The 16,898-nt window shown below is 50.1% G+C and overlaps 1 protein-coding gene across 2 annotated transcripts in view; it reads right to left on the reverse strand.

The window, feature by feature from the left end:
* MCMDC2 (minichromosome maintenance domain containing 2) overlaps positions 1-16,898 on the reverse strand; it is a 1,264,730-nt gene that overhangs the window by 725,749 nt on the left and 522,083 nt on the right. The window contains exon 8 of one of the 2 annotated variants that reach the window (XM_078687209.1): positions 9,730-9,741. The exons of the other annotated variant lie outside the window; for it this stretch is intronic. Coding sequence (XP_078543335.1) covers positions 9,730-9,741 — 12 coding nt within the window. The remainder of the gene's footprint in view (positions 1-9,729; positions 9,742-16,898) is intronic. 2 annotated transcript variants of the gene reach the window in all.

The raw sequence follows: 16,898 nt of genomic DNA on the forward strand, positions 1-16,898 counted from the left end.
ACTCGATTATGCTAACCTTCTATATCTGGGTATAACAGCCAGAAGCCTCAACCGTCTCCAGGTACTTCAAAATGCCACAGCCCGGCTGGTGCTGAGGCTTCCTAGAAGAACGTCCTCTAAAGCTGCTTTGAAGTCCCTTCACTGGCTTCCGATCAAAGAAAGGATTACCTTCAAAGCACTATGCATGTGTCATCGCATCTTTGGAGGCAGGGCACCCGCCCCCCTAAATAGCCTCCTTACCCCCTACAGACCAGAGCGGATGCTTAGATCCTCTGGCTCCGGTCTGGCTGCTGTCCCCAAAATCCGTAAAGCTCGCATGGGGGGTAAATCTTTCAGGCTCCTTGCAGCCAAGAACTGGAATTTGCTTCGATGGAGCGTCGCCTCGAACCTTCTGAGGCCAAGTTCCGCAGAGCCCTAAAAACCTACCTCTTCCACTTAGCTCTGCTGTAACCTCTTGATCTGCTTACCTCATACTTCGCTATCAGCGCGGGGACACGCCGGGGCGCATAACCATGCGCTTTATAAAATTCCATAATAATAATAATAATAATAACAGAAGGAATATTGAAAAAATATAAACATCTGTTAGAATTGGGGGTCTCTGGTTGGCACAAGTATTCACTTTGTGACAAGCAGGGACCCTCTCCTCTAAGTCAGGGCAAAGGATGACCCCTTAGAATTACCCTTGCTCACCCTCTAGGTGCGTGGCGTGAGCAGCCAAGGCTATTCTTCAGGCGTTATTGGGTTAAGCATTTGTAATCACACACACAGTAAAAGGTACCAATCCCCCCACAAATGGACACCAGGCTGTGAATATATAAAAATACGTTCCTTTATGTAAAAATATATATGCAGGTAAGACTTATCACAAGACCAAGTATAACGTTGTTTTCAGGTGAAGCCACAGATTGTATATAGGCAAGCTTTTAGTTTCAAGTTCAAACGAGGATTTCCTTATAAAATCACTTCTCTACTGTCTTTCAATGTTAGTTGTTTCCAAAGCACTTCTTTGCACCAGTTCGGGGGACCTTTGACTCGCCCTGGGCCTCCGGTGCGCCTCGCAGCGTTTCCCTTGTTCTCCCTTAGGAAATTGACCCGGACCCTACCGCGGCTCACGCATTGGGCGTGAGGACGCCTACGTCACGTACAGCTCTTCCCAGCGGCTCGGGGACAGAGCTAAACGCGAGCCGGGCTCGGCAATGCGGTCAGGTAGGGAGGCGGGGAACTGGGAGGCCGGGTGCGCTAGGCTGCACGGACAAAGTACTTACGATGGCCGGAGCGAGCAGAGCGCAAAAGGGGAAATAAAACGTTGCGGACCCCTAGCCCGGGTGGATCTCAGGAATGGTGCAGTTTCTTCACGGATTGGGCGAGTCGTACACGGCAGTGCGACTCGTTCAGCTCAGGGGTGCCTTCGGATCCTTTACGTCAGCCGGTGCGGGCACACAAGCAGGCGCGGCCCTCGACCCCCACAGTACGACGGTACTGGGGGTCTCCACAAGGGGGGCAGCGCGGCTCGCAGGGTCTCGGGGATAGCGAAGCGGGTACGGCAGGGCACGGTCCGTGCGGGCTGCGGGTCCCGGCGTGGATCACTATCGCCTCTGGAATTCCGGCGGGAGGGGCGAGAGCGCTTCAGCGCGCTCCTATTGACAGGGGCAGAGGAGCAGGCAGCCTAGCCCGGGGGCAGAGAGCGACTCCGATCGGAGCGAGGCTCTCACGGGGTTAAAGGCAGGCAAGCTCCCGAGTGCCACAGCCCTAGGAGGGGGCGAAGAGGGGCGCAGTCTTCCTCTGGCGGGAGGCACACACGGCTCGAAGTTGGAGGACGAGCAAAAGCACCAAGAACCCACTAGTCCTGGGGTTCAGATCAGGAGGCAAGCTCAATCAAGCCCTTGGAGAAAAGTTTCAAGCACAAGTCAGCAAAGTCTTTTAGCAAAGTCTTCTCCTCTACTTCCTCAGCAAGGCAAGCAGCAGGCCAGTCCTTCCAGCGTCTTCTTCTCCTTCTATTCGGGCAGAGGTTCTTTGTGGGAAACAGGATTCTGATTTACAAGGAGCAGGGCTCCTACTTTTATACAGCATTTCTTTTGTCTTCTCAGGCCAGGGGGGCCTTTGCATAACTGCTTTCAGTCTCTGAGTACTTGTTGGGTGTACTTCTGGCTTCTGCTTTCAGTGTGAGGGCAGGCACATCAAACGCTCCACAGGGAGGTGGAGCCAGCATTGTGTGTACAGGGGCAGCCAGGAGTACCTTGTTGACAGTGCTTCGCCCTTCCTGGGCCAGGTGCAGGCTGAGTCATCAGTCGCTCCCCAGGGGGGCGGAGACAGCATTGTGGTGGCAGGGCACAGCCTGATTAAGAGTCCAGGGGCACTCCTCCCTCCCACTAAGGTGTAATCCTTGCATTCACCACCTGTCATCCCCCAGCCCTGTCACTCACACAACCCAGACAGTCAGATACACATACTGCAGAGGCGGGCTGAAATGATTAGGCAAGCAAATGCTAACTTTCTAAAAGTAGCATTTGCAAACACAGGATATTAAAATAAACTTTACTAAAAGAAGTATTTTATTATTCTGAGTTCAGGCATACTAAACACTATTTTCTACCATGTTCCCTGAGCCTGCTGGGATTATAGAGTGTAATAATTCCAGCAGCCCATCTGGCCTAAAGGGAACAGGTAGCCTTACAATAGTGAAAAACGAATTTGGCAGTAATTCACTATGAGGACATGCCACACTCATCAGAGCATGTCCTACCTTACACTTACAATGCACCCTGCCCTTGGGCCTACCATAGGGGTGACTAATATGAAGTTAAGGGAAGGTTTAGGGGCTGGCAAGTGTGTGCACTTGCCCAGCCAGCATGACAGTACCAGACTGCACGCAGGTTCTGCAATGGCAGACCCTAGACACATTTTAAAAGGCTGCTTCTGTGGGTGGCGCAACCAGCGCTGCAGGCCCACTAGCAGTATTGGTATTTACAAGCCCTGGCACTCCTGGTGCACTTTACTGGGGACTGACAGTAAATCCAATGAACCAATCATGGACATCAATCACAGTTACACTTTACATAGGGAGCACTTGCACTGCGGCACGGATTGGCCGTGGCGCAGTGCCCTGAGCAGCGGACACCAGCAAAAACATCTGAGGCACGTCAGCAAAAAGTGGAAGGGAAACTCACGCCAAGGTGCCAGGTCTAACACGTGTCCCCTCCAGCTGAAATGTGGGGGGAACTACCCTTCCCCAGGGAGTTCCTCATCACTAAGGCGGAAAAACCTGGACAGACCGTCAGCATTGGCGTGATCTGTGCCAGGGCGATGTTCCACCGTGAAGTCCATACCCTGTAGGGAGATGGACCACCTCAACAGTTTTGGGTTCTCACCCCTCATCTGCATCAACCATCTGAGGGGCCTGTGGTCTGTCTGAACCCGGAAGTGAGACCCAAACAAGTAGGGTCTTAGCTTCTTCAGTGCCCAGACCACAGCAAATGCTTCTCGCTCTATTGCACTCCACCTACGTTCCCGTGGAAGTAACCTCCTACTGATGAAGGCTACAGGTTGGTCCCAGCCCTCCTCAGTCATCTGTGAGAGAACAGCCCCTACACCATGCTCTGAAGCGTCTGTTTGCACTAGAAATTCCTTGGAGAAATCAGGGGCCAGGAGCACGGGCGCCGTGCACATGGCAGTTTTCAGGGTGTCAAAAGCCTTCTGGCAGGTGTCAGTCCAAATCACATTCCTGGGCTGCTTCTTTGAAGTCAGCTCTGTCAAGGGGGTCACAATAGTGCCATAGCCCTTGACAAACCTCCTGTAGTACCCAGTGAGCCCCAGGAAGGCTCTCACTGCAGTCTGGGTCTTGGGGGGCTCCCAAGCCAGGATGGTCTCAATTTTGGGTTGCAAGGGGGCCACCTTGCCACTCCCCACTTGGTGTCCCAAGTACACCACTTGTGAGAAGTTGGCCTGATGTGCAGTGTTCACTATTCTAGTGATCACTATATATCAGTCCAAACAACCCTTATTGATGATTGGTTGTAAGTCAACCTTATAGACCAGCTATCCTAGTAGCATGGATACGAGCAGTCTAAGGCTAAGACTCTAGAGGGCGTGTTAAGCCAGCTGTTTTACCATCACATTACCCCTTGAACACCCAGTGAAAGGACACCACACAAGTGTTATGAAAATAAACAATGTATTTATTAGAATCACAACAACCCTGTACTCTTTATGAGGACAGGGTGCTAGGCACACAACAAAACTCTTACGAAAATACTTAAGTTAGCACGTTATACACAAATGCCCGAGGGGCACGAAAAACCATATAATCTAAAAGTGGAATGCGAAATTACTAGCAGGTAAGTACAGTACTAATAGGCTTTGGAATCGCTAGGACTTGACTAGAGGATCGTTAGATTACTTCTAGGAGGCCTAGGGGACTCGGGTGCAGAGTGTGCACTCTCACGCGGGATGCGGGACAAAGTCTATGGAAGCTAGTAAAGGCAAAGTTAGTGTTCACGGGCGAACCCAACCTGGTAGGAAGAAAACGACAGTGGATCCTGACCCTAGGATAGTGAGGCTATGCTGGGACACCGAAGTGCCGAAGTTACCTAGCCCAGGGGCTGCAGCTGCATAGGTCTGAAAAGACGTCGGGGATCTCGTTGCCGGACCAGGAGCCTGGAAGAAGGAAGTTGCTGGCAGGCGACCAGTGAAGGAAAGTTCGTTGGATCCAAGCCTGGATCGAGGAAGAAGAAACCTGAAAGCAGAGGGGACCAAGTTCTTGAATCACTAGCCAGTGATTAAGTGGGCACCAGGATGGCACCGGGCGAAGTCACCTCGACTAGGTGAGTGGGCGACGCTGGCTCTGCAGATCTCACGGACCAGGAGGCGTTGTCGGCGACCAGGATGGAGAGGCGAGCTGTCCCACGATGGATGAAGCTGTCGGCGTCGAAGTTACCCAGGGTTGGGCAACAAGCCTTGGCTAATTCAAGCCCACGCGGTGGACTCAAAATGGCGTCTTGAGTGGACCAGGAGGGTCCGGGGGGCTCCTCTTTTGGAAGGGAGCAAGGGCCAGCCTGGAGCAACCAGACCAGCAGCAGAAATGTCGTCGGGCGTCGTTCAGAAGGCCACAAGCCAGCGGGCTAGTAGCCAAACAACGCGGTGAGCAGCAAAAAGCAGAAGGGCCCCACGCAGATCGTGGAGATGCTGGGAGGCTGCACTTCGGTGCTGGAGCTGCTCAGGGTCGGGGCTTCTCGGACCCCAGAGCACTCACCAGGAAATTACTCGGCGGGCTTGCTGGAAAGAAGTCGTGCAGTCTTGAAGATGGCCGGTCCCTCGAGGTCTCGTCACACCCACGAATCTCAGCGTGACTGATGATGCAGGTAGAGGTCAGAGGTGCCAGGGAAGCCGGTTCTCGTCGAGCTGGGCAGTCTTGATCCGGAGGAGAGACTTGCAGCAGACCGCAGTGTTCTTAAGATGGTGCCTGCGGATGCAGGGTGACTACTCCTTAGTCACAAGGGAGAAATCTTAGGAAGAAGTCTTGAGTTCCTTTCGTGGAAAGTAGTTTCAGGATTCAAAGATGATCTGTTTTGGAAGGGGGCCAGTTCCTACCTTTATCCTGTAAAAAGGGGCTGGCACGCGACTAAGTCCTGCCCTAGGGGTGGGACTAGGAGGGGGGTGGTTACACCCACTTCCTTGGCGGGCTTTTCCCCAGCACAGGGTCTGGAGTGACCCTGGAACTGGTTCCAGCCAGCCTATGCACAGTGAGCACCGGGGTGCCACGTGCAGTCACCTTCCTCTGAAGCCCTGCCTACCTACAATACACAAAACCCTGTCTGGGACGGTGCTGGCACCGCCCCTGGCAGGAAACCCTTTGTCCTTATCTCCTGCTCTGGGAGGACTCCCAGCAGCAGGAGGGCAGACTTGTGTCTCGGTGGCAGCATCCATTTTGTGGAGCTGAGGCTCTGTTTGACTTTAACCGGGGTTAGGGGTTACATACATGTCGTGTCCCTCTAGAAAGGTGGAATGCTAACCCCGTCGCCAGAATTGGCGAGGGGTTAGTATTCCAATTCGTATGACACCTTACTCGACATGTTTTGATAAAGCGATACCAGAGTTGGCATATAACCGCGAGGATTATAATGCACTTAAGAGTATATGGTATGCGATATCATGGAAACGGCTAAGGGATGGATCCCGAAAGCCGCAGACAGGCTCAGCTCATGCCAGAGCACCATCTCACACGATTCCAAGCACTCTGCCTTCAGGATTGTTAAGGCCTGCCATAGGAGTGACTGATAGGAGATCTGTGTGTCCATTTTAGGGTTAGATATAGGTATACTATATCTAAAGCAAAGGGTGATTACACCACCTTGCCCCAGCTGTCAAGCAGCCAGTTGTGTCAGATTTGGATGGCCAGCCAGGGGTGGCATAATACATGCTGCAGCCCCTGGTAGGCCCTGGGTACACCTATGCCCTGGGTACCTAAGGTACACTGTACAGGGACTGGTAAGGTGACTCAGTATCCAATTTAGATATGTACCTAAGGTACATGGAATCCATTTTACAGAGAGAGCAGTAGGCCTGGGGTCCTGAATAGCAGGGCCCCAGGTCAACTAAGTCAGAAAACCAGCAAAACACCAGGCAAAAAGTTGGGGGCAACCATAGTCAGGGATCTACCTTCCTACACCACTGATCCCTGCCCAATCTGGCACTTGCTTGCCTTGATTGTGAGGCCTGCTTTGCGCAGCGCCGTCAACACTTCCCAGAGGTGCCGCAGGTGTTCTGGCCAGGTGCCACTGAACACTGCGATGTCATCCAGGTAGGCGGCACTGAACTCATCCAGCCCAACCAACACCTGGTTAACCAACCTCTGAAAGGTGGCAGGGGCATTCTTCATTCCAAATGGCATAACCCGGAACTGGAAATGCCCATCTGGTGTAGAGAATGCTGACCTCTCTTTTGCCCCATCGGTCAAGGCGATCTGCCAGTACCCAGACGTTAAATGAAACGTGCTTAGGAACCGGGCAGCCCCTAGCCGATCAATGAGCTCATCAGCTCTGGGGATAGGGTGCGCGTCAGTCTTGGTGACTGAATTGAGCCCTCTGTAGTCCACACAGAACCGGAGTTCAGGTGTGGCCCCCGGCGCAGCAGCCTTTGGGACCAAGACCACAGGGCTGGACCAAGGACTGCTGGAGGACTCAACCACCCTAAGAGCAAGCATCTTGGAGACCTCCTCCTTGATGCAGGCCCTGACCCTGTCAGTTACTCTGTAGGCCTTATGCCTCACAGGTAAGCTGTCTCCTGTGTCCACATCATGGACGCACCAATCTGTGACACCAGGAACCAGGGAGAACAGATCTGGAAACTGCCCCAGCAATTGGCGGCAGTCTTCCTGTTGCTCAGGCGTCAGGGTGGGTGAGAGGTTAACTCCATCCACTGACCCATATTTCTCAGAGGCTACCAAGAGGTCAGGAAGAGGCTCAGACTCCTCCTCCATCCCATCATCAGTTGCCAATAACATGCCCACTTCGGACCTCTCCAAGTGGGGCTTAAGGAGGTTAACATGTAGGACCCTCAAAGGGTTCCTGGGAGACTGCATGTCCACCAAGTAGGTTACCGGACTCTTGTGCTCCACAACCTCAAATGGACCTGTCCACTTATCCTGAAGTGCACAAGGCTCCACTGGGGCCAAGACCCACACCTTTTGCCCAGGTTGAAGCTCCACCAGAGTGGCATTCTGGTCGTACCACCGCTTCATCTCTTCCTGGCTGGCTTCCAGATTTGCCTCAGCAAGTTGTCTGAAGCGCCTGGTCTGGTTTCTGAAGGCCAGCATGTAACTGTATACATTCTGGGGAGGTTTCCTGGGAGATTGCTCCCAGCCTTCTTTTACCAAACTCAGAGGTCCTCTCACGGGGTGACCATACAGCAGTTCAAAGGGGCTGAACCCTAGGGACTTCTGTGGCACCACACGGTATGCAAAGAGAAGGCATGGTAAGAGGACGTCCCACTTACACCTCATTGGACCTTCCAGGCCCATGATCATGCCTTTCAGGGTTCGGTTGAATCTCTCAACCAACCCATTTCCTTGGGGATGGTAAAGGGTGGTGAACTTGTAGGTTACACCACACTCTTGCCAAAGGGACTTCATATACTTGGATATGAAGTTGGTCCCCCTGTCACTCACCACCTCTAGAGGGAATCCCACTCGTGAGAAAATTCCCATCAGTGCACGTCCCACCACGGGGGCCGTCACTGTCCTCAGAGGGATGGCTTCAGGGTACCGGGTGGCATGGTCCACCAAGACCAGGATGAACCTGTTGCCCATGGCTGTCTTGGGGTCCAGAGGCCCAACAATGTTAATACCCACTCGCTGGAATGGCGTACCGACCACTGGGAAGGGTTGCAGAGGAGACTTGTGCCTCCCTCGCTCTTACCACTTGCCTGGCAAGTCTGACAAGATCTACAATGAGCATCTGAGCTCTTGTGCATTTGGGGCCAATAAAAGTGGGTGACAAGCCTGTCATAGGTCTTGTCCATCCCCAAATGTCCTTCTAACGGCACATCATGAGCCAACCCCAGTAGGAAGGCTCTTAACTTCTGGGGTACCACCAGCACACGGGCTGACCCAGGTTCAGCAGCCTTAGGCTCTGAATACAGGTCATTCTCCCAGTACACATAATGTGTCTTGGCCTGAACACCAGTGGCCTGGTCTGCAGCCTGCTGCCGCATACCCACGAGAGAAGGGCATTCTTTCTGCTCCCTGCAGAATTCCTCCCTGGAGGGGCCTCCTTCTTGCTGCGAATGGGTCAGCTCAGGCAGGTCCCCCAGTTCAGCAATCTGTTCCCCAGTAGGCTCCAGGGCATCCCCCTCAAGGTCTGCCTCCTCCTGGACCGTGGGAACAACAGGGGCCGGTTTCCCGCGCCCCCTGCGCCTTCTCCCTAAGGCCGGTTCCTGGGCCTCTCCTTCAGGCCCCAGGATCTCTTGAGCACCCCTACTGGCTGCCATTGACCGGGTGGTCACGCACGCCCAGTCAGGCAGACCCACCATCCTCAAGTGAGTCGTCTTCTCCACCTTTTCCCAAGGGGAGTCCTCCAAGTCATTCCCTTTCAAACAGTCTACAGGCATGGCTTTCCTCACACAGACCTGCAGAGTACCAGAGACCCCCCCCCCACTTGAAGGGAACTTGAGCCATCGGACACTGACTCTCTGAATTATCAGCTTTGATAACCCTACAGTAGGCATGGGGTACAACCTGCTCTTGAGACACCAGGTGCTGCCTCACTGCAGTCACACTGGCTCCTGTATCTCTAAGAGCCTCAGCTTTCTTACCATTGATGGTCACCACCTGCCCATATTTTTTAGTGTTAGAGGGCAGGTAGTTCTCAGGGACCATCTCACTGTCTCCTAGCAAGACTAGGGTCATCTGAACAGGATCTCCACCCCCTGGGACCATGACTTCTTCTCCCAAGTGAACACTAGTCACTTGCCGGGGTGGGGCACCAGTGGGTGCTGGTTTACCAAACAGGCGACACTTGGGGTCACTGGCAATGTGCCCCGGGTCACCACATCTGAAACAATTGAAGGGCCCCTTTGGAACAGGTCTACCTGTCGGGGCCCCGTTCTGCTTTGGGGGTGGGGGAGGCTGAGAACCTTTCTGCTGGTTCCCTTGGGGATTACTTTGGGGGCCTTTAGGGAACCCTTTCTGTTTACCCCTGTCCCCCCCACTCTTCTGCTGGGGACCCTGCCCACCTTTGGCGGAGTCTCCCACTGGACCCTTGTGGACCCTGGTGCTGAGCCAGAGGTCCGCCTCCTCAGCAAGCTTCCTAGGGTTAGTCAGCTTGCTATCAATCAGGTGCTGGCGTAGCTCAGGAAAACAATTACTAGACAAGTGCTCCCATGCAGTTAGATCAAAGAGACCTTGGAAATCATTCACCTGATTACCCTTCACCCAACCATCCAGTGCTCTGCAAAAGAAAGTTACATACTCCACATACGTACTCCCAGGAAGCTTAGTACAACCCCTGAACCTCTGTCTATACATTTCAGGGGTAAGCCCATATCTGGTCATTAAGGCCTCCTTCATGCGGGGGTAGGAACTTTGTTCTTCAAGGGGCAAATCTAGGAGGGTGTCCCGTCCTTCGCTAAGGAACTTTCCCCACAACCCCGGCTCCCCAATCCTTGTCAGGGACCCGGTGGGAGGACATGGCTACTTCATAAGCCCTAAACCACTGTCTTATGTCATCCCCCCTAAAGAACTCCTTCACTACATCTTTGGGTATGTACACCCTGGACTCTACCTGCACCGGCGTTGTGCTGCCACCAGAAGGAGTTGTTCCCAAACCTCTCAGCTCCAACTCCTTCAATCTCAGGTCATGCTCCATTTGGCGTTGCTGCGCCTCCATGACCAATCTTTGCTTGTCCATCTCCAATTGCCCAGCTAATCTTGCCATCTCCATTGCATGTGCCCTGTCTGCTGCCCTGTCCGCCAGCTCCTCTGGTGACAGGCCTCTGCTGGGCTCCACAATGCCATCTGGTGGTATGATTTCCACCGCATTCTGTGGCTCTCTAGACTCTTTCCAGGCTCTCAGCGCCTTGATGAATTGGCCTTTCTTTTTGCACCCGGTGTGTGCAACTCTGAACTTTACACAGAAGCCTCTCAATTGCTCTACTTTGTAGCCTTCCAGTCCTCCGTGTTCCCAATCTACATCTTCAATTCCAGGGATCTCAGAGGGTGCTCTCCCAGCAGGGAGTGAGCCAGGCATGGCTTCAACAATGGCAGATGTCTCAACAAAATTATCAAAAAATGGAAATCTGTGGCTGCGTTATAGGTCTGCTCTCACTATGTGGTGATCAGTAATTCACTGTATGTCAACTACAAATGCAAATTCGCAAATCCTCACCGCTGCATCCAATGTTAGAATTGGGGGTCTCTGGTTGGCACAAGTATTCACTTTGTGACAAGCAGGGACCCTCTCCTCTAAGTCAGGGCAAAGGATGACCCCTTAGAATTACCCTTGCTCACCCTCTAGGTGAGTGGCGTGAGCAGCCAAGGCTATTCTTCAGGCGTTATTGGGTTAAGCATTTGTAATCACACACACAGTAAAATGTACCAATCCCCCCACAAATGGACACCAGGCTGTGAATATATAAAAATACGTTCCTTTATGTAAAAATATATATGCAGGTAAGACTTATCACAAGACCAAGTATAACGTTGTTTTCAGGTGAAGCCACAGATTGTATATAGGCAAGCTTTTAGTTTCAAGTTCAAACGTGGATTTCCTTATAAAATCACTTCTCTACTGTCTTTCAATGTTAGTTGTTTCCAAAGCACTTCTTTGCACCAGTTCAGGGGACCTTAGACTCGCCCTGGGCCTCCGGTGCGCCTCGCAGCGTTTCCCTCGTTCTCCCTTAGGAAATTGACCCGGACCCTACCGCGGCTCACGCATCGGGCGTGAGGACGCCTACGTCACGTACGGCTCTTCCCAGCGGCTCGGGGACAGAGCTAAACGCGAGCCGGGCTCGGCAGTGCGGTCAGGTAGGGAGGCGGGGAACTGGGAGGCCGGGTGCGCTAGGCTGCACGGACAAAGTACTTACGATGGCCGGAGCGAGCGGAGCGCAAAAGGGGAAATAAAACGTTGCGGGCCCTAGCCCGGGTGGATCTCAGGAATGGTGCAGTTTCTTCACGGATTGGGCGAGTCGTACACGGCAGTGCGACTCGTTCAGCTCAGGGGTGCCTTCGGATCCTTTACGTCAGCGGGTGCGGGCACACAAGCAGGCACGGCCCTCGACCCCCACAGTACGACGGTACTGGGGGTCTCCACAAGGGGGGCGGCGCGGCTCGCAGGCTCTCGGGGATAGCGAAGCGGGGACGGCAGGGCACGGTCCGTGCGGGCTGCGGGTCCCGGCGTGGATCACTATCGCCTCTGGAATTCCGGCGGGAGGGGCGAGAGCGCTTCAGCGCGCTCCTATTGACAGGCGAGGGGCAGAGGAGCAGGCAGCCTAGCCCGGGGGCAGAGAGCGACTCCGATCAGAGCGAGGCTCTCACGGGGTTAAAGGCAGGCAAGCTCCCGAGTGCCACAGCCCTAGGAGGGGGCGAAGAGGGGCGCAGTCTTCCTCCGGCGGGAGGCACACACGGCTCGAAGTTGGAGGACGAGCAAAAGCACCAAGAACCCACTAGTCCTGGGGTTCAGATCAGGGGGCAAGCTCAATCAAGCCCTTGGAGAAAAGTTTCAAGCACAAGTCAGCAAAGTCTTTTAGCAAAGTCTTCTCCTCTCCTTCCTCAGCAAGGCAAGCAGCAGGCCAGTCCTTCCAGCGTCTTCTTCTCCTTCTATTCGGGCAGAGGTTCTTTGTGGGAAACAGGATTCTGATTTACAAGGAGCAGGGCTCCTACTTTTATACAGCATTTCTTTTGTCTTCTCAGGCCAGGGGGGCCTTTGCATAACTGCTTTCAGTCTCTGAGTACTTGTTGGGTGTACTTCTGGCTTCTGCTTTCAGTGTGAGGGCAGGCACATCAAACGCTCCACAGGGAGGTGGAGCCAGCATTGTGTGTACAGGGGCAGCCAGGAGTACCTTGTTGACAGTGCTTCGCCCTTCCTGGGCCAGGTGCAGGCTGAGTCATCAGTCGCTCCCCAGGGGGGCGGAGCCAGCATTGTGGTGGCAGGGCACAGCCTGATTAAGAGTCCTGGGGCACTCCTCCCTCCCACTAAGGTGTAATCCTTGCATTCACCACCTGTCATCCCCCAGCCCTGTCACTCACACAACCCAGACAGTCAGATACACATACTGCAGAGGCGGGCTGGAATGATTAGGCAAGCAAATGCTAACTTTCTAAAAGTAGCATTTGCAAACACAGGATATTAAAATAAACTTTACTAAAAGAAGTATTTTATTATTCTGAGTTCAGGCATACTAAACACTATTTTCTACCATGTTCCCTGAGCCTGCGGGGATTATAGAGTGTAATAATTCCAGCAGCCCATCTGGCCTAAAGGGAACAGGTAGCCTTACAATAGTGAAAAACGAATTTGGCAGTAATTCACTATTAGGACATGCCACACTCATCAGAGCATGTCCTACCTTACACTTACAATGCACCCTGCCCTTGGGCCTACCATAGGGGTGACTAATATGAAGTTAAGGGAAGGTTTAGGGGCTGGCAAGTGTGTGCACTTGCCCAGCCAGCATGACAGTACCAGACTGCATGCAGGTTCTGCAATGGCAGACCCTAGACACATTTTAAAAGGCTGCTTCTGTGGGTGGCGCAACCAGCGCTGCAGGCCCACTAGCAGTATTGGTATTTACAAGCCCTGGCACTCCTGGTGCACTTTACTGGGGACTGACAGTAAATCCAATGAACCAATCATGGACATCAATCACAGTTACACTTTACATAGGGAGCACTTGCACTGCGGCACGGATTGGCCGTGGCGCAGTGCCCTGAGCAGCGGACACCAGCAAAAACATCTGAGGCACGTCAGCAAAAAGTGGAAGGGAAACTCACGCCAAGGTGCCAGGTCTAACAACATCGAATATTAAAGAGAGAGGAAACTAAAGGAAGGAAATAAAATAAAATGGCTGAAAGTAATAACATATGTGTGCCACCGCACTTTTTAGAAGAGCTGGGGAATCCAAAAATGAAATGGAAGAGTTGGCTGCGAGTATTCGAAAATTACATAGTGTCAATTGATGGCAAAGGATATGATGCTGAGCGAAAAAAAGCATTACTATTTGGACTTCTAGGGAAAGCAGGACAGGAAATATTCGATAGCCTGCCTGAGTATGAAAGCCCACCAGGGGTTTTCATACCATTAAACAAATATCAGGAAGTGGTTCAAAGGCTTGAAAAACAGTTCTCTGAGGAAAGCAATGTCATGGTAGGGAGGCACAAATTTGCATTATCGAAACAAGAAGAAGGAGACAATTGAAGAATATATCGCAAGTTTGCGTGTTTAAGCAAAAGACTGCGAATTTGAGGAAATTACTGACATCTATATAAGAGACCAATTAGTATTTTACTGTCATTCAAAGAAAGTACAGGAGAGGTTACTAGCATGTAGGAACCCTACATTACAAGAAGTAATAGATATTGCGAACGGTATAGAGAGTTCGCTAATATCTACAAAAGAGTTGTCCTGCACTAACAGTAATTCTAAAGTGTTTTATTTACAGGAAAGAAAGAAATATGAAAATTGGAATTATGAAAGGAACAAGAATGACAAGAAGGTAGGAGGTAAAAATGTAAGCTGTTTCAGATGTGGGTCGCAGGAGCACTTAGCAGACTACAAAGCATGACCTGCGCTAGGAAAGAAATGTGTCAAGTGTAAAAAATGTGGGCACTACACAACACTGTCTAAAACAAAAAAGCCAATGGGTAATGTGAAAGTGAATGCATTAAGTGAGTTTGAAGAAGAAATGTGTGCAAATATAGTACTGTCCATTGATGTTGTTGATGGGAAAATAAAAGGGCCTATAGGGAAAGTAATGATAGGCGAAGTTGAGTTACAGTTCACTGCAGATTCGGGGTCATCAATAACGATAATATCAGACACCCTATTTGAAGAAAAATGGCATAATGTAAAATTGAATGAAACTGATGTAAACCCAAAGGCTTTTGGGGAATTTGATATTGACATGGTTGGTTATTTCTGTGATACTCTCACATTTAAAGGGAGAGTAATTGATACCAAAATATACGTGGCTGAACGTGGTCGCAGTTTGGTGGGATGGAAGGATCTGGCCAAATTGGGAGTGATATTAAGACTAGGGGCAGAAGACCCCATAATTCTTGAAGAGGAATATGCAAATTCAATTCATGTGAATGACAATTATGGAAACTGAAAGCAGTTGTTAGAGAGCTTCAAGGAGGTTTTCAAAAATGAAATAGGTTGGGTAAAAGGATTTGTACATGAAATAAAACTAAAAGAGGGAGCAATACCTGTGAAACATAAAGTAAGATCAGTACCACTGTCTGTGAAACAAGAGTTAAAAAATGTCCTAGACAAATTATGCAATAAAGGGGTCATTGAAATGACTGACGCATCAGAGTGGGTATCAGCAACTGTAGTTTCTAAAAAAGAAAGAAGTCTGGTGAAATTAGACTATGTGTGGACCTCAGGTCATTCAATAAAAATATCTTGATCAATTGCCATCCTCTTCCCACAATCCAAGAAATACTAACGTCAACTGCAGGCTCAAAGTACTTTACATTAATAGACTTGAGATCGGCATATCACCAGGTATGTCTAACCGAAGAATCCAGGAAACTGACAACGTTCGTAACGCCTTTCGGGGCATTCAGGTACATCAGGTTACCATTCGGACTAGCATCCGCATCTAGTGTCTTTCAAAAATTAATGGACATTCTCTATGGTGACATAAAAGGCGTCAAGGCATTCCAAGACGACATCTTGATACATTCAAAGGATGGAAAAGAACATCTTGAAATCTTGACGAATGTGTTAAGAATATTGAAAGAAAGGGGAATGACTATTTCAAAAGACAAATGTAAATTCATGGAAAATAAAATTGAGTATTTAGGACATGTTTTAACATCTGAGGGAATTAAACCAAAGAATGGCCTTGTGTAGGCAATAAGAGATGCCCCAAAACCAAAAGACAAAGAAACTCTAAAATCATTCATGGGGCTAAGCGAATAGTATTCAAGGTTCATACCAGGATATGCAAATAAAGTTGAACCATTAAGAAAAATGTTACGCAAAAATGTGAGATATCAATGGAATGAAGAGCAAAATGTCGCTTTTGAAACCATCAAAAAAAATATAGCAGAGGCGCCTGCTCTAAAACCATATGACCTGACTCTAAAAATGTGTTTGTCACGGTAGACGCAAGCGCTAAGGGAATTGGTGCTGTATTCTGCCAGAGACATGGTCAAACTGAGAGTACTGTTGCCTTTATTTCTAGAAGGTTGAGTGATGCTGAGGTAAGTTACAGTACCATAGAACGTGAGACGCTTGCATGCTTATGGGCTGTGGAAAAGTTAAAAACCTTCTTATGGGGGAAGGAATTTTAAATAATCACAGACCATAAACCATTTATATATATGATGGGTGGGTGTGGACGCGGAAATGGTAAGGCAAGCTCAAGGCTAATAAGGTTACTATCTAAGTTGCAGGAGTATAACTTTAAAATATGTCACATAAAGGGAGGTCAAAACAGCAGGGCAGATTGTTTGTTACGATTACCTGTGAATGATTACAAGGAAGGTGTTCTGCATGACACAGAATGTGTGGTAGCTCATGTTGATGCCACAATTATGTGTAATGGGTCAATCACAGAGAAAGAATGGTTGGATAACCAAAAGGAAGACAAAGTACTGTAAAAGGTATTTAATTATCTAACCACAAAATGGCCTCCCATCAGGAATCTTCAAAATGAGTTATGGTGCTTCCAACAAATTAGTGATGAACTAACAAATGAAAATGGATTCCTGAAAAGATGTGACCTATTCATACCACCCACAATGTTAAGAAAGAAACTCATAAATCTCGCACACAAGGGCCCCTCAGGAAGCACAGCTACAAAAAACATTATAAAGACATACTATTGGTGGCCAGGTATTAGCAATGATGTAAATGCCTACATTGACAAATGCGAACAATGCTTAAAGGCAGATAAACATTGGAGAGTGAGTAAAGGAGGACTACACATGGTAGAAATACCCAATGGACCTTGGTCAAAAATCGCAATAGACTTTGCTGGACCGTTTAATGTTTTACATGATTATTGCAAATTCTTAATTGTACTGTCTGATTATTATTCAAAATGGGTGCATTATGAGTTTGTAAATACTATAACCACTAAACAGGTGATACAATTCTTGAAGAAAATTTTCACAGTAGAAGGGCAACCCAAAATACTAGTTTCTGACAATGGTACTCAATTAGTATCAAAACAAA

Source organism: Lissotriton helveticus, chromosome 4_1, assembly GCF_964261635.1.
Source record: "Lissotriton helveticus chromosome 4_1, aLisHel1.1, whole genome shotgun sequence".
Classification (NCBI taxonomy): Eukaryota; Metazoa; Chordata; class Amphibia; order Caudata; family Salamandridae; genus Lissotriton; species Lissotriton helveticus.